Genomic DNA, 18,503 nt, shown 5'->3' on the forward strand with positions numbered 1-18,503 from the left:
TCATCCCACTGCCATTGGTACTATTCCAGACCTTCTGTCATCCCACTGTCATTGGTATTAGTCCAGACCTTCTGTCATCCCACTGCCATTGGTACTAGTCCAGACCTTCTGTCATCCCATTGGTACTAGTCCAGACCTTCTGTCATCCCATTGGTACTAGTCCAGAACTTCTGTCGTCCCACTGCCATTGGAACTAGTCCAGGCCTTCTGGCATCCCATTGGTACTAGCCCTTACCTTCTGTCATCCCATTGGTACTAGTCCAGACCCTCTGTCATCCCACTGCCATTGGTACTAGTCCAGACCTTCTGTCATCCCACTGCCATTGGTACTAGTCCAGACTTTCTGTCATCCCACTGCCATTGGTACTAGTCCAGACCTTCTGTCATCCCACTGTCATTGGCACTAGTCCAGGTCTTCTGTCATCCCACTGCCATTGGTACTAGTCCAGACCTTCTGTCATCCCATTGGTACTAGTCCAGACCTTCTGTCATCCCATTGGTACTAGTCCAGACCTTCTGTCATCCCATTGGTACTAGTCCAGACCTTATGTCATCCCATTGGTACTAGTCCATACCTTCTGTCATCCCATTGGTATGGGAAAGGCACAGCTGTCATCCCACTGCCATTGGTACTAGTCCAGACCTTCTGTCATCCCACTGCCATTGGTAGTAGTCCAGACCTTCTGTCATCCCACTGCCATTGGTACTAGTCCAGACTTTCTGTCATCCCACTACCATTGGTACTAGTCCAGAACTTCTGTCATCCCACTGCCATTGGTACTAGTTCAGACCTTCTGCGATCCCACTGTCATTGGTACTAGTCTAGACCTTCTGTCATCCCATTGCCATTGGTACTAGTCCAGACCTTCTGTCATCCCATTGGTACTAGTCCAGACCTTCTGTCTATCCCACTGGGGACAGAGGACTTAGCACTTGGAAAGATACTTAGGTCATACCATAGAATTAGAAGGAACATGGCTAGTTATACAATATTTATGTTGGCTGTTTGGTCTGTGTACTTGTTCTCCATCAATTGTTTCTGGAGACAGAGACCACTTAACTTATAGCAGGCAGAACAACAGCTAATTAATCTGTGTTTGCCTGTGTTCCAGTGGGAGACTAGCTACTCTGGCCTGGCTCTGCGGCGGTCCTGCTCCCTGCCTGAGGAGCTCCATGGTCGGGTGGAGGCTGCTCTGTTCACCCTGCGGCGGAGGGGCTGTTTCCTGAGGGACCTGGTGAAGGTGAGGGACCGAGACGTCTTCACCGCCGTGTCCCGGGTGCTGCTGGGTCAGCCAGGAACCACATACCGCTATCTGGACACGCGGCTCTTCACCATCCCCTGGCACACTGACGAGCAGAGAGGGACCTGCTGCGACCCAGACCTCAGCGCCGCCTGCAAAGCACTCTGGGAGCTCAACTGCTTCTTCTGCTCTGATGTCGGAGACAGGAAGGAGGGGGATGTTTTCAAGCAGTGCAGGAAAGAGTTGGTTGGTGCTATAGAGTCTAAACCCAGTGTAGAAGGAGACACGGAGTCTAAAGATAGTGAGGAGTCCAAACCCAGTGACGATGGAGGAGACTCAGAGTCCAAGCAGAGTGAGGAGGGAGAGACTGAGTCAAAGCACAGCGACGATTGGGACATAGAGTCAAAACACAGTGAAGAGGAAGGCCCATCGTCCAAACAGGATGCAGCGTGGGAGTCAAGACACGGCGACGAGATGGGAGACATGAAGACTAAACAAACTGAATTGGGGAGTCCAACGGCGTCAAAACAACACAGTGAGGGAAAACACACAGGCTGGAAGCACAGGCCAGCTGGCAGCACAGAGACAGAGACCACAGACCTAGGCACTCAGGAGAAGCCTGTGGCTGAGCTAAAACACAGTCTCTCTGGGTACCACATTGAAGATGAGGAGGATGAAGACCAGCAGAGTGGCCAGGGATGCTCTAACCTCAACCCTGCTAAGACATCCTGTTCTGGCCCGACCCAGTTCAACGTCACCCTGCTCAACTACATGGACCCAGCAGCTATGAGCCAGCTGAAAGAAGAGCCGTATTATGGGATGGGTAAGATGGCTGTGGGCTGGCACCATGATGAGAACCTGGTCAGCCTATCTCCTGTGGCCGTCTACAGCTACAGCTGTCATGACAACAAAGGTGAGGGTCAAAGGTCATACAGTATAGTTGTTGTATATCACTGTCAGTAGTGGTGGATCCCTGTCAAATTAGACCCAAACTTCCTCAAAAACACCCTTCAGTCTCACTTGTTATCCCATTTTTATCACTCCACCCACAACCCCTTAGAAGTAGCTATTTTTTGAGCTACTATCTCTATCAAATGCAGCTAACAGCTAACGTTGTGTATGTGGCCCTACAGCAGCTCACTTCCAACAGCTTTACAGCATTTATCTCAGACACGGCCTCCAGTGAGCCAGCCATCAGATCTATCAGCCTGATAGTGTCAGGGCATTATCAAATGTCATCACAGGCTGCCTCTGTTCTGTTCTGACAGGCTGGGATGCCTTATCGCTAGCAGGGCCAGGGGGTGAGGGAAGATCATCAACACACACTCTCTGGGACACATTCAGGGGCTAAACACATGCTGAACGGCACACTACAAAACTCCAACAACTCGTCCAGCCTTATCGCTCAACGATCTGATCTAAGTAATTTCCTCCAGAAATGATCCATGTGTAATTATCTGATATGGAATAATGAGTGTCTGCTTTGATTACTGGTTCTAGACTGTACAGCAGTATTGAGGCAGTGTTTAGCCTAGATGTTCTATCATAGTGGGTCTCGGCCTGATTTTATAGGGCTAATATGCGTGTATCTTTTTTGATGTTCATTCATTGATTGATCGATCATGATCATATTTTTTTTATCAAATATGTACTCTGTTTTACTATCAAGGTGCACAATCCCCTTTTCACATGGCTATACAGTTCACAACCACATCTCAGCCGCCTTTGCAGTGGGCCAACATCATTTCAGAGGGATTGGCTAAACAGAACCATCTGCCGTAGAGTAGAAGACTGTGTAGATGATTTGTTCTGACCCATCTGACCTTTGACCCCTGGGAACGCTGGCTTCAAACAGCACAGGACCGACCAGGCGGGGTTGTAGTCTAGGTAGCCTGTTCTATCTGCAGCTGTGCCTTTCAGTTTGTAGGCCAAACTGACCCCACAGCACCAGACTTCACAGGCAAACCTGACAAAGTTTAGCAGCACTGCTCGCTAACCCCGCTGTGCATTACTCAAGAAATGCTATGTTCACTTTGGGCCAGATCGTTCTGAATACTCCCAGAACCACAGAGATGGAATTGTTACCATGCGGAATGTTTTTTTACGAGGGGGCCCATGTTTTTTTACATTGTTCTCAGCCCGAGCCGCAGTCAAAGCCCCTCTCTCTCTCTTTCTCAACTCAATAATTGAGCTGTTTTACATCCCACAGTCTGGTACGTACGACACCTGTCTTTCTTTGACACGCTTACTTTTCATGTCAGGTCTGGGAGAAGTCTTGTATTTGTCTCTTTTTCCCAAGGCTCTGTCTGGTGTTTCAGAATGGTTTTTATTTAAAGTCACCCAGCTGCTCTCATCCGGAGGTATCTGGCTTGGCGGCGGAGGGTTTTCCGGCTGGAAAGACCACAATGCTCTTTACTCCAGCTCCAACACCATTCCCATCCTGGGTCCTTTAGGAGCAGTGTCATTAACGGCTCTCAGAAAGCGCTGGCTGGAAATTAAGTTACTATTTGTCCTCTGCTGAGCAAAGGAGAAGGCCTTATTTGCCGTGGGGCTGAGAGAGGCCCGGGAAGACTTTAGTATTGATTTATGCTGAAGGGTGTGGACCTAACAGGGGCTGGGTAGATCTCGTTTTCTCACCATGCCTCGGATGGAGGACAGACGGGGAGAGGCTGGGTGAGAGGCTCCGTGAGAGGCTCAGAGACTGGCTATGGGAGGAGAATAGTCCCCACTACCCTGTCTGTCTGCTGACCCTACACACACTAGCTACCTAACATCAAATACTTTTATTAAAAAGGCTGTCCTCTTGTACAGAAACTGTGATGAAGACACAAGTTGTACTGAGAGATAATGTAACAATATGCCCTGTCCCCTATTGTATATTTGGTTCTGATCTGACTGACCTAAGTGGTGGGATTGTTTGTGTTTAGCAGGTGTGAGCTCGGAGGAGGGTCCTGCAGAGAAGGGCTGCTGGAGGATTGGTCTAAAGGTGGCCTGGGACATCCACACCCCTGGACTGACCCTCCCACTGCAGTCCGGAGACTCCTACTACCTTAGAGGTACTAGAGCATGCACACCATTCCTTCTACATGACATCTCTAGTCTGTGTGAGATTTACACTTGATGTTCTAGTGTGTTTGGTTTACTGTGTCCCTACTGACCCATAGAAGCAGGATGCACTCCAAACTCTCGCTCTCTTTTTCTACCTCTCTTTTCTGTTTTGTTTTCTCTCTCTCTCTCTCTCTCTCTCTGATGGTGAACCAGCAATCTCTCTCTTTCTCTAACTCTCTCTCTCTCTCTCTCTCTAACGCTCTCTCTCCCTCTCCCTCTCTTTTGTCTATTTCTCATTGTGTTAGTCTGAACCCAACCCGACCAGAAGCCCTGTTCTGTTCCTAAGGTTCCATGTAATTGCATGCATTATAGAGGTTAAGGAAACCAAATGTTATTTTGTGAAGTCCTGTGACCCGGTGCTGTGGCAGCGGTGCTGGTGGTGTCTCTATGAAGTGGAAAGGACAGGCAGCGGGCCATGAGGGTGTAAATCAGACCTTAATGCTGATGGCTACAGCAGATGCCTTACCCTTTCATCTCCGCCTGCTGGGTCAGGCTGCTCTTAGCTTCTACAATACAGGACATGGCTACACAGCTATTATTGGCTACCACTAGCTTCCCCATCACAGCAGCACACCATGTCCCACACTGTGTATGGGTTAGGACCTCCAAGACATCATTGTGTGTATTTGTCTGGGATCGTTGGTGAAATATGACTGCATCGTTTTTTTGGACACATACGAACAGACACACACACACACACACACACACACACACACACACAAAGACACAGGCAAGAACAGACTCATATTCTACCTCAAAACATGTTGATTTGAGTAGAAACCATGAGTTGGAGTGACCTGATGGGACATAACCCAGACAGGATGAGATTTGTCACTTTCAGTCCAGGCATGATAACAGAGTGATGGCCTGCTCTAGAAACACAATTGTAATTGGACCTGACTGAACTGGATCAATGGAAGATTCCTACAGGATCACTATGGTACTGTAGCAGCTCACACAGTCGGTCTGTCTCAGTCCTACACCTGGATCAGGTACACAGTACAGACACTAACTATTGTAATCAACCAAGACTACATTCAAGCAACTAGTCCACTCAGTGTTTAAGTTGGAGGTTATAGCATGCCTCGACAAGGGACAGAAATAAAAGCTTTGTGATGCCTGTTGACTAGTGGCTTTCTGCTGTTTTTTACATTTGTAAGAATTTTTTGTTGTTGTAGTTTTTGCCACTTTTTCTCCCCAATTTTGTGATATCCAGTTGGTAGTTACAGTCTTGTCCCATCGTTGCAACTCCCGTACGGACTCGGAGAGGTGAAGGTCGAGAGCCCTCCGAAACACGACCCCGCCAAGCCGCGCTGCTTCTTGACACACTGCTCGCTTAATCTTGAAACCAGCCAGACCAATGTGTCAGAGGAAACACCATACAGCTGGCGACCGAAGTCAAACAAAAGGAGTCGCTAGAGAGCAATGGGAAAAGGACATCCCAGACGGCCAAACCATACCCTAATCCAGACGATGCTGGGCCAATTGTGTGCCGCATCATGGGTATCCCGGTCGCTGCCGGCTGCGACACAGCCCGGGACCGAACCTGGTTCTGTAGTGACGCCTCTAGACCGTTGCGTCACTCGGGAGGCCCCTGGCTTTGTGGTGTTTTGATAAGGAACGGGCCCGTGTACCATCACGGACACCATTATTCCCGTTTAGCACCGTTAGTCAGTGACTCAACCTCTGAACTGTTAATGTTGTGTGTGTCTGTGTGTGTAACATGTGTGTGTAATATGTGTGTGTCTGTGTGTGTAATATGTGTGTGTCTGTGTGTGTAATATGTGTGTGTCTGTGTGTGTAATATGTGTGTGTCTGTGTGTGTAATATGTGTGTGTCTGTGTGTGTAATATGTGTGTGATATGTGTGTGTCTGTGTGTGTAATATGTGTGTGATATGTGTGTGTCTGTGTGTGTAATATGTGTGTGTCTGTGTGTGTAATATGTGTGTGTCTGTGTGTGTCTGTGTGTGTAACATGTGTGTGTAATATGTGTGTAATATGTGTGTAATATGTGTGTGATATGTGTGTGTCTGTGTGTGTAATATGTGTGTAATATGTGTGTGTCTGTGTGTGTAATATGTGTGTAATATGTGTGTGTCTGTGTGTGTAATATGTGTGTGTAATATGTGTGTAATATGTGTGTGTCTGTGTGTGTAATATGTGTGTAATATGTGTGTAATATGTGTGTGTCTGTGTGTGTAATATGTGTGTGTCTGTGTGTGTAATATGCGTGTATACTATGTGTGTGTCTGTGTGTGTAATATGTGTGTGTAATATGTGTGTAATATGTGTGTGCCTGTGTGTGTAACATGTGTGTGTAATATGCGTGTGTCTGTTTGTGTAATATGTGTGTGTAATATGTGTGTGTCTGTTTGTGTAATATGTGTGTGTAATATGTGTAATATGTGTGTGTCTGTGTGTGTAATATGTGTGTGTCTGTTTGTGTAATGTGTGTAATTTGTGTGTAATATGTGTGTGTAATATGTGTGTAATGTGTGTGTGTAATATGTGTGTCTGTTTGTGTAATGTGTGTAATTTGTGTGTAATATGTGTGTGTAATATGTGTGTAATGTGTGTGTGTCTGTGTGTGTAATATGTGTGTGTAATATGTGTGTAATATGTGTGTAATTTGTGTGTAATATGTGTGTGTAATATGTGTGTAATATGTGTGTAATGTGTGTGTGTCTGTGTGTGTAATATGTGTGTGCAAATTTAATCAGCCGTTATTTCCACCCAAATGGAATTTCAGTGGTTAAAAAAGAACAATGCAAGTCTGACACCGAGCCTGTTGGGTAATATGATTTCCAGCTCCCAACTCACGAGGGACCTGAGAAAGAGTTGACCCAATATATTTAAAAGCCTGCTGCTTCCTGGAAAAAAGAAGGGGACAAGTGGCAACAGATGAGGGGGTAGAGAAAGAAAGATAAATATTTATTACAAAAATCGAGTTTGTCCCCCCCAGTGCCATCAGACTGTGGAGGACCAGATTGATGGAGATCATTTATTATTGTATATAAACTGTTTTAAAGACGGGAGTCATTCCCCCCAGAGACCTAATCCTTCACAATCTCATCAGAGGATAACACAGAACAGTGGGGGAACTTGTTTTGTTTGTCATGCTCTTTTTCAGTTCTTTTCCTCATAATAATATCAATCTTCCTAAAGCACTTCACTGTTTGACTTTCAAATCAAAGGCATTAGCCAGCCACACTGCTCAAGGCGGGGTGTAAATATGCACATGTGCTGTGATTGACAGCTCTGTAATGGCTAAATTAATGATTTGTTGTGGAGCAAATAATAACAGAGCTGGGCGACATCTAAACACACAAACAAGCTCGTGGTCTGACGGGACTGATACACTCGAAACAGCAGTTGGGATCGGATCAGGATCTCTGTTTATTGGATAAATGTTTGTTGATATGAGACCTCCATCATGAGGAATGAGACCTGGCCAGTCCTCTTCTGGCTGTGCCGGGTGGAGATTATAACAGAACATGGCCAAGATGTTCAAATGTTCATAAATGACCAGCATGTTCGAATAATAAGAAGGCAGAACAGTTGAAACTGGAGCAGCAGCACGGCCAGGTGGACTGGGGACAGCAAGGAGTCATCATGTCAGGTAATCCTGGGGCATGGTCCTAGGGCTCAGGTCCTCCGAGAGAGAGAAAGAAAGAGAGAGAATTAGAGAACGCACACTTAGATTCACACAGGACACCGAATAGGACAGGAGAAGTACTCCAGATATAACAAACTGACCTTAGCCCCCCGACACATAAACTACTGCAGCATAAATACTGGAGGCTGAGACAGGAGGGGTCAGGAGACACTGTGGACCCATCCGAGGACACCCCCGGACATATGAGACCTCCATCATGAGGCTATGAGATCTGACAGTGTTTGTTGATATGAGACCTCCATCATGAGGAATGAGATCTGACAGTGTTTGTTGATATGAGACCTCCATCATGAGGGAATGAATGAGATCTGACAGTGTTTGTTGATATGAGACCTCCATCATGAGGGAATGAATGAGATCTGACAGTGTTTGTTGATATGAGACCTCCATCATGAGGGAATGAATGAGATCTGACAGTGTTTGTTGATATGAGACCTCCATCATGAGGGAATGAATGAGATCTGACAGTGTTTGTTGATATGAGACCTCCATCATGAGGAATGAGACCTGACAGTGTTTGTTGATATGAGACCTCCATCATGAGGAATGAATGAGATCTGACAGTGTTTGTTGATATGAGACCTCCATCATGAGGGAATGAATGAGATCTGACAGTGTTTGTTGATATGAGACCTCCATCATGAGGGAATGAATGAGATCTGACAGTGTTTGTTGATATGAGACCTCCATCATGTGGGAATGAATGAGATCTGACAGTGTTTGTTGATATGAGACCTCCATCATGAGGAATGAGATCTGACAGTGTTTGTTGATATGAGACCTCCATCATGAGGGAATGAATGAGATCTGACAGTGTTTGTTGATATGAGACCTCCATCATGAGGAAATGAATGAGATCTGACAGTGTTTGTTGATATGAGACCTCCATCATGAGGAATGAGATCTGACAGTGTTTGTTGATATGAGACCTCCATCATGTGGGAATGAATGAGATCTGACAGTGTTTGTTGATATGAGACCTCCATCATGTGGGAATGAATGAGATCTGACAGTGTTTGTTGATATGAGACCTCCATCATGAGGAATGAGATCTGACAGTGTTTGTTGATATGAGACCTCCATCATGAGGAATGAGATCTGACAGTGTTTGTTGATATGAGACCTCCATCAGATGGGAATGAATGAGATCTGACTGTGTTTGTTCAATGAAGTAGAATAATGCTCACATTTCACTGATCCTGCTGCTGGACAGAGATTGGTAGATAGAGGACCTGGCAGTCTGTTTAGTTGGTGTGGAGCAGCAAATGTGTTTTTATGGTGCAGAATGGTTTGCTACAGTGTATTGGAAGAATATGAGAAGTTGATAATCGCAGTGACTGGTGACTGGCTAGGTGTAGGAGCACAGTGGGATGACTGTTTAGATGGCACACCATCTGTGGGCTATCACAGGGATTTGCTACCAAGCTCCTGTGTGTATCAGACACACATGTGTTTTTTCTCTTAGAGATCATTCTGAACTGAAGACACGTGTTACCACGTTAACTCTTAACCTATTGGTGATAGTTATTTCCTCTGTGTTATTCTGTATCATTTATTTCATGTACATTGGAATTGGTTGAGTGTCAGTTCTTTTGTGACTAATAAATGATATTAGTTGAATTGAGTGAATGCGTTCCTCATTTTACAGGGTCATTTTTTGATTGACTATGTCTATAATGTAGTAGGTCTATTGAAAGTTGTTATTTACACTATCCACATAGCACATGCTTGGGTACCACCTTGACATCTCTGATCTACTTGCCTCAACAAATGAATGCTAGGATTAGCTATTTGTATCTAGTCTCTTAATAACTGCATAACGCTGCAAGACAGACACATGTTCATTATAGTCATACTGAGTTGGGGATGCAATTGTTCACCATCTTGCTAGATCCTCCAGAGACGCACAGGGCCTGTTGCATTTATTCACATAATAATGGAGTCAGATTGATAAATGTAGTTTATTATTATTCAACATAGTTTCCACCTACATAATGGTGTGCCCTAATGAATACACCCATGCCCTAACCTGTCCTGAACCACTGACACCTTAAAACAGGTCACTTTTCAGTGAACAGTGGTACACTTGAGAGGCTGTACTATTGCACTGTTAACAATCTAATGGCCAACACTTAACATGTTTGTGAAAATAAATAGATCAATAGCATAAATATTAGCATTTCTGATAAACAACAAAAACACCCCCGAAACGGGATAAACCAGTTAATGAGAGGCGTTGCAACTTGTGGCTAAAGCTGGAACTAGGCCATCACACACTTACCTAGGAATCCAGTGTATCAACAGTGGTGGTGAGCGACTTACAGGAGCAATTAGGGTTATGTGCCTTGCTCAAAGGTACATTGACAGATTTTTCAGGTAGACTCTGGTGATAACCAGACTCTGGCATCTGTGTTCTTATATAATAGAAGGCGTTGACATTTGATAGGTTTAGCGATAGCATTGTTAGGTTAGCAAGAAATGTTTGAAACGATCCATCTGTTTGAGTGGGGAGAAAGGGTCCGACAAGGTGATAACTCAGGCACATCATAACAAAGAGACTAAAGTTATTAAACAGACATTTCAATTATACTGTCGATCTTCATTCCACTAGTGAACAAGTGTGGTGTGGCGTCTCGTGTCCTAACAAAGGTTAAAACAGAATGAAAACATGTGGCATTTGTGTAGGCCTATATTCATAGTAAATTGTTGTGAACATCATTGCATCTTAATATTTGGGATAGTTGACTGGTGTTGGTTGTGTGGTGACCGTGGTGTGTCCTCCTCTGTCCCCAGATGACCTGAACAGGACCCATCAGCACTGTGTTCTGGCTGGAGAATCAGCCCGCTTCAGCTCTACACACAGAGTGGCGGAGGTGAGAGGGGCCTGGGGTACACTGGGGGCTTGGAGACCCTGCCCTGATTCTAATAATGATTGATTTCTTTTATAGGATACCGTATATTCCATTACCTTTCTTTAACAGATTCTACCTTCTAGAATAAACTTCTAGCCCTCATGCTCCCAGAATACATGCATTATTTCCCAACCTTTTTTGACTGTCTGTCCTCACAGTGTTCCACCGGGACCCTGGACTACATCCAGTCCCGCTGCCGGGAGGCCCTGTCTAACCTGAGCACAGACCCAGAAACAGGGACCCACAGCCTGCTGTCCCTGCTGCCAGCTACCCTGCAAGGCTACGAAGAGATACACAACGAGGTGGGTGTGTGTGACTGGGTGTGACTAACTTTTGGGGTTCTACGATAGGCCTAACTTTGTCTCCTACCTACAGGCTTAGAAAAAAGGTGCTATCTAGAACCTAAAAGGGTTTTTCGGCTGTCCTCATAGGAGAACCCTTTGAAGAACCCTTTTGAGTTCTATTTACACAGAGGGTTCTACATGGAACCCAAAATAGTTATACCTTGAACCAAAAAGGGTTATCCTATGGAGACAGCCGAAGAACCCGTTTGGAACCCTCATTCAAGGAAAGGGTAGTTGTGTATAATCGTTCCCTTTCTACTTTCGGTCACATAACCAGGGTTAAGGCCCTTCCATAGGAAAATAAAGAGGTTGTCAACATTTAAGTTGACATCATTCATAGCTACCGTGGGTATTTATGGTATAGGAGAAATATTTCATAAGTCCAGGTTGCTCTTGTTTGTCTAAGGATCGAGATCATGGCCTCTTTCACACAGAACAATCGGTGAATCTGGCTCCGGGGCCCTGTGACCCTATGGGGGCCGTTCACGCTTTACAGGGGCAGCTTGCTCAATACAGCCTTCTGCAGCCCAGCCTGCCCCTGACTGCCAGGGGCTAATGGTTAAAATAGCACTTCACCTCTCCCCCTCTGTATGTGTTATCCTCACTACTCCCAGGTAACCACAGCAGCGGGCCGAGTCAGGAACCACACGGGACGCCATGACAGATGAGCTTGGCGTGAGGTTGTTTAAAGGTTGTAGCCAGTATTAATTATTCAGACAATATGAGAGAGCAAGAGAGATATAGAGAGGGGTATAGAAAGAGAGAGAGGGAGAGGCCTAGCCAACACCTGGTCTCCATCGCAGAGAGAGAGAGAGAACACCTGCTCACAGCGCAGCACCACAGGATTACCCAGTGTAGGCCTGGCTGGGGGGCGCACACCGTTTATTTAGGAAAACAGGAGGCTATTTATAAAAGGCTGGGAGAGGAGGTGATGGAGCTCTCTCTCAGGGGCCTGGAACCTGCTCTACTCTACCTGGCGTCCCCAGGACCACGATGATGGATTGGGCCATTTGTTCTGAGTTGCCCATGAGGGCAGAACACCCACTTAAATGATGTATTGTTGGCAGAGTTATTTATTATGACGGCTAGTTTTGGCGGTTAGCGGGCGCATATTGCATGGGTCGTGTTTGACATGGACGACCGTAGAGTGAACAAGCAGAGGCTCGTCAGACAGGCTGACCTGACCAACACCTTATGGGCATTTCCTTAAAAAGTGATAAACAGGAGATCGACCGGCCGGCCGGCCGGCTGCCTGGCTGATGCTGATGTACTGTGTGTCGTTTATGCTTAGAGGAGGTTTGACAGTCGTTTGGGTAGGGATAGAGGGGGGGAAGGGGGGTGTTTAGGGTTGTGATGGTTATGAAGCTGAACATCGGCCATCTGAGGAACTTGTGTTCAGGGAGAGGGAGAGAATGTTAGTAGCCAGAGGAGGGAGTTGAAGCAGGGGTTGATGGGTAGAGGACAGGAGAACAGCACCTGGCATAGCAGAGAGAGAGAGACCGGTTTCTAGCTGATTCTAGGCCCTCCTGGCCTCTCTACTCTAATCTTCCTGTCTGTGTGTTGGAACGGTGGCACGAACAGGGGGCTAGCATCACGTCACATCCCATCGCCACACGGCCCTGTCTGTGTGTTGGAACGGTGGCACGAACGAGGGGCTAGCATCGCATCACATCCCATCGCCACACGTCCCTGTCTGTGTGTTGGAACGGTGGCACGAACAGGGGGCTAGCATCGCATCACATCCCATCGCCACACGGCCCTGTCTGTGTGTTGGAACGGTGGCACGAACGGGGGGCTAGCATCGCATCACATCCCATCGCCACACGGCCCTGTCTGTGTGTTGGAACGGTGGCACGAACAGGGGGCTAGCATCACGTCACATCCCATCGCCACACGGCCCTGTCTGTGTGTTGGAACGGTGGCACGAACAGGGGGCTAGCATCACGTCACATCACATGGCAATGTTTGTGTGTGTGTGTTTGGCTTTGAAATGCTAATTCCAGACACAAACGTCTTGTCTCATTTAAAGCCATCGTGTCACTTCCCAGGTGGATGTGTGACAGTGTGCCCTCTGGGACCCCCCTAATGAAGCCTGTCCCTGCTCAGTAAATATTGGAGGGTGTGACACACTAAGTAAGTCCCATATGTCTGGTTCTGCTAGAGACGGGGGAAGGTAAAGTACAAGTGTAATCAGCCAGGTAGTTCCTCTGACCTTCCTCTGTCCTGTACAGTATGTTTTCCAGGCCTCTCCCTCCCTAGTGAGTAACAGTGTTTGTCAAGTAGCTAAAAGCTCACACCACTCTTCCTTGTGGAGTCAGAGAGTTTGTGACTGACCTGTAGGGAACAGTGTTTTCCTATCCTGTTTTCAGTTGAGAAAGAATGTAATTGAAATGTGTAATTTGGAGCATATTATTGTCTGTAGGCCTATAGGTGAGCAATGACAGGTTGTGTGAGTGTGTCTGTGAGTACAGTTTGTATCTCCTCAAGGTGTGTGTGTGTGTGTCTGTAAGTGTGTGTCCACGGTAGCCAAGGTGTGTGTGCGTGTGTGTGTGTGCGTGCGTGTGTGTGTGTGTGTGTCTGTAAGTGTGTGTCCACGGTAGCCAAGGTGTGATGAGTGTGAAGTGTGGACCTCTGGAGACAGGCAACAGGGCTCAGTGCTCCTGGTTGATGTGATGTGTGGACCTCTGGAGACAGGCAACAGGGCTCAGTGCTCCTGGTTGATGTGAAGTGTGGCCCTCTGGAGACAGGCAACAGGGCTCAGTGCTCCTGGTTGATGTGAAGTGTGGACCTCTGGAGACAGGCAACAGGGCTCAGTGCTCCTGGTTGATGTGAAGTGTGGCCCTCTGGAGACAGGCAACAGGGCTCAGTGCTCCTGGTTGATGTGAAGTGTGGACCTCTGGAGACAGGCAACAGGGCTCAGTGCTCCTGGTTGATGTGAAGTGTGGACCTCTGGAGACAGGCAACAGGGCTCAGTGCTCCTGGTTGATGTGATGTGTGGACCTCTGGAGACAGGCAACAGGGCTCAGTGCTCCTGGTTGATGTGATGTGTGGACCTCTGGAGACAGGCAACAGGGCTCAGTGCTCCTGGTTGATGTGATGTGTGGACCTCTGGAGACAGGCAACAGGGCTCAGTGCTCCTGGTTGATGTGAAGTGTGGACCTCTGGAGACAGGCAACAGGGCTCAGTGCTCCTGGTTGATGTGATGTGTGGACCTCTGGAGACAGGCAACAGGGCTCAGTGCTCCTGGTTGATGTGATGTGGGGGCAGTTCCAGGAAAGTAAAAAGAAAGAGGCAGGTTGATATCGATCCGTCTCTCATCAGCTCCTACCTCGGGGGCCGCACGGCATGGAACAGACGGAAATTGATTGGTCAAGTCTGCTGGGGGACCACCGAGAGGTGTGGAAAAACCCTGCTTCATTAAATACTGAAAGGGACTACTTGGCTTTGACTCCTGGGTCGCCATGGTGAGTGGGAGGCTGAGCGGAGTGCTAATGTGCAGTTAGCACGTCCGTCACCTGGAGAGATGACAGGAGACACCACAGGGGAGGGGCCCCTCTCAGTCTCCCTGCTCCCAGAACCCAGAGCGGGCTAGGCAGAGGAGAAAATCTAGCCTAAAGATGGCGATGACTCTCTCCATCTCTCTCTCCATCTCTCTCTTTCGATCTCTACCTGGGCAGGTGGCATTTAGTCAGTGTTTCCCTCTCAGTAACTCACAGCCGGGCGGCTCAGGCTCCAAATGCCAGGCGTCCCACAGATGCCGCAGTCGCCTGGCTTTGAGGCTGCCATCGCCATGCTCCGCGGGGGCTAGGAGTCCATGTTGGCTCAAAGCGGAGCCACAGGCTGTGTTCCCTCAGTAAAGGACAGACGGACAATCAGAGAGAGAAGGAGAGCGGTGGGTGGAGGTAGAGAAAGGACAGTCTATGTTTGTCCCCTCTCTCTTGCTTTGTTGTGTGTGTGAGCTGTACTGTTCAAGGGGGGAGTGGAGGGTTGAAGAGCCATAAAGCCTGACATTTGTTTGAAGGGTCTGTTGTATGGAGTGGTTGTGAAGGTGCTGAACCGTGCTATGGCCCATGTACCCCCCCGTACGTGACCCAGCCCCTGCATGTCAAACCGCTGTGATCAGCCCCCTTTGGATCCAAAATGGCGGACAGTTTCTCTGTATCCTGTGCCACTGTATAGCCTAGAAGGCCAGCCACTGAACAAAGGGTGAAGTGGAAATGTCTTTGTATTCTTGTCATCTTCTTCCTCTGTATTGTGCTTATGTGTTATAGAGCTAATGTAACCCTGTACCATACCTACTAATGCCCCCTACAAGAACAATACACAGACTAGTAGTTGGAGATGAACAGTAGGTCTTGTAGTCACTTTCACATTTGATATACAACTCTTTTGTACTCCTCACCTTGTGTTCTACAGTTGTCTATGTCAAATGAAATGGTGTATGTATTGTTGGGAGGATGATACTGGAACAGTGCTTTGTAGGATGTTTTCGGGGAGGGCAACTCAGAGCGCCTTGCATTTGCATCACCGGCATTTGGGGCAATCTCTGACACACACACTTTCTCTGTCAAACACACGCACACACACACACACACACACATACAAATCCATACACCTGGCTACGTGACGTGTCCTTGTGAGGATTAAATCAGCACTTCAAAAGAGCTGAAAACATAAACACTCCCAGTGGAGCCTCTCTGCAGAGTAAACTGTCATTCCCCTGCGGAGGAGGGGAGGAGGAAAGAGGAGTGAGGAGAGGGTGGAGCAATGTGGCGTATTGGCATCTAGGGTCGGGTTGGTTTGGGAAATGGGGGTTGAGGGGTGTATTGTGAGAGGGGTGTGTTGTCTATTCTCATAGGGATGACCATCTGTGTAAACAGACATTCTAGGAAGTCTAGACTCCAGTACACTTCATTCTCTGTACATATCTGATTAGGGGAAATCCCCAACAGACAGATTTAACCTTTTGTTATCTCCTGTCTCTCACTCGTGCTCTAAAGCACAGTAGAGGCCTTGGCGTTGATAGACAGATATACTTCCATGTCTTTGTACCTCCATGTCTTTGTACCTCCATGGCTTAGTACCTCCATGGCTTAGTACCTCCATGTCTTAGTACCTCCATGTCTTTGTACCTCCATGTCTTAGTACCTCCATGTCTTTGTACCTCCATGTCTTAGTACCTCCATGTCTTAGTACCTCCATGTCTTAGTACCTCCATGTCTTAGTACCTCCATGTCTTTGTACCTCCATGTCTTAGTACCCTCCATGTCTTTGTACCTCCATGTCTTAGTACCTCCATGTCTTAGTACCCTCCATGTCTTAGTACCTCCATGTCTTAGTACCTCCATGTCTTTGTACCTCCATGTCTTAGTACCTCCATGTCTTAGTACCTCCATGTCTTTGTACCTCCATGTCTTAGTACCTCCATGTCTTAGTACCTCCATGTCTTAGTACCTCCATGTCTTAGTACCTCCATGTCTTAGTACCTCCATGTCTTTGTACCTCCATGTCTTAGTACCTCCATGTCTTTGTACCTCCATGTCTTTGTACCTCCATGTCTTAGTACCTCCATGTCTTAGTACCTCCATGTCTTAGTACCTCCATGTCTTAGTACCTCCATGTCTTAGTACCTCCATGTCTTAGTACCTTCATGTCTTTGTACCTCCATGTCTTAGTACCTCCATGTCTTTGTACCTCCATGTCTTAGTACCTCCATGTCTTAGTACCTCCATGTCTTAGTACCTTCATGTCTTTGTACCTCCATGTCTTAGTACCTCCATGTCTTTGTACCTCCATGTCTTAGTACCTCCATGTCTTTGCAAGTTTGCGCTTTCCAATATTTCCATCTGGACTTCATACGGCTTGACTGATCTACCACTGCCTGTCTAGGATCTGAACTATTCCTATAATCCTATATGGTTCCTCTACCTGACTGTGTTGTGTTGTGTGCAGGTGGAGTTTGAGTGGCTGAGGCAGTACTGGTTCCAGGGCCAGCGTTACACCCGGTTCTGCAGCTGGTGGGCCAGACCCATGGAGCAGCTGGAGAATGACTGGAGAGAGATGGAGCTCATGGTAAGACTGCACAGAGACCCACTGGGACCCAGTAATAACACATACCAGTGTGTCATAGTAAGGTTGACTGTCTACGATTGCCATTTAAGAGCCGTACAAAGTCTAATCACAAAGAGCTTTACTGGAACACTTCAGTTCATTCACACACTTCTGCAGTCAGTGATTATTAGTGACACAGTTTCCTGTTCCAACGTGATCAGCATTCTCACAGTGGACAGCCTCCATCAGGATCTGATGCTGATTGGCTGTATACATCTGTGTAACCTCAAATATGCCTGTGCTTGAGTTCATTGCACAAACTAGACCGATAATAATCAGAGAGTGCAGGTGTGATTGTGAAGTGTATTTGTGTCACACCCCGGGTGTGATTTTAAGAATGTCTGGTTCAACATGGTCTTCCTCAGCTCTTCACCAAATCACAAGGGACTAGTAATTGTTCTGACACATCTTTCCATTTTCTCAGTCATTTCATTCTCATAAATGAGAGAGGATGGGTTGTTCACATTGAAGTCTACTTAGTCACATCTGTTTACCGTACGTGTGTGAGTGCGCGCGTGTGTGTGGGTTAGTCCAATCTCAGCTCTGCTGTTGTATCAAAGTGTCTGTTGTAACTCTGCAGAGTGGAGCAGTAGGGGGCACTCTTGTATCACTGAAACAGCCAAGACCAGAGCTGTGCTCCCTCTCTCTTTCCTTCCTTCCATCTCTCCCTCTCTCTCTCCTTCTCTCCCTCCCTCCATCTCTCTCTCTCTCTCTGTACTCTCTGTCTTTGTCAGTGTGGAGCGCTGAGCAGTAATGACATCTAATGCTCAGGCGGGGATAAAGAGAGGAGCCTGGAGAAGCACGGTGCTGCTCTGCACTGAGACACAGGGAGGCAGTCAGTCAGGCTGGCAGTCAGTCAGGCTGGCAGTCAGTCAGGCAGGCTAGCAGGCAGGCAGTCAGGCAGGCAGGCAGGCAGGCAGGCTGGCTGGCAGGCAGGCAGGCAGTCAGGCAGGCAGTCAGGCAGGCAGTCAGGAAGTCAGGCAGTCAGGCAGTCAGGCTAGCTCACTCTCATCCAGGAGGGGGAGACGGGTCTAAACTAGAGATGAAGTGTGTGATTTGAACCTGTACTTCGAGAGGAGCAGGAGTGAGATGTGAAGACTTGATCTGTCT

At 47.3% G+C, this 18,503-nt stretch overlaps 1 protein-coding gene across 2 annotated transcripts in view; it reads left to right on the forward strand.

The window, feature by feature from the left end:
- LOC109885106 (alpha-ketoglutarate-dependent dioxygenase FTO) overlaps window positions 1-18,503 on the forward strand; it is a 195,640-nt gene that overhangs the window by 34,263 nt on the left and 142,874 nt on the right. The window contains exons 3-7 of one of the 2 annotated variants that reach the window (XM_031814775.1): window positions 1,113-2,154; window positions 4,172-4,297; window positions 10,820-10,899; window positions 11,097-11,240; window positions 17,235-17,354. In XM_031814775.1, coding sequence (XP_031670635.1) covers window positions 1,113-2,154; window positions 4,172-4,297; window positions 10,820-10,899; window positions 11,097-11,240; window positions 17,235-17,354 — 1,512 coding nt within the window. Of the gene's footprint in view, window positions 1-1,112; window positions 2,155-4,168; window positions 4,298-10,819; window positions 10,900-11,096; window positions 11,241-17,234; window positions 17,355-18,503 lie in introns of both variants that reach the window. The other variant, XM_031814767.1, reaches the window with a different exon arrangement.

Source organism: Oncorhynchus kisutch, linkage group LG3 (genome assembly GCF_002021735.2).
Source record: "Oncorhynchus kisutch isolate 150728-3 linkage group LG3, Okis_V2, whole genome shotgun sequence".
Lineage (NCBI taxonomy): Eukaryota > Metazoa > Chordata > Actinopteri > Salmoniformes > Salmonidae > Oncorhynchus > Oncorhynchus kisutch.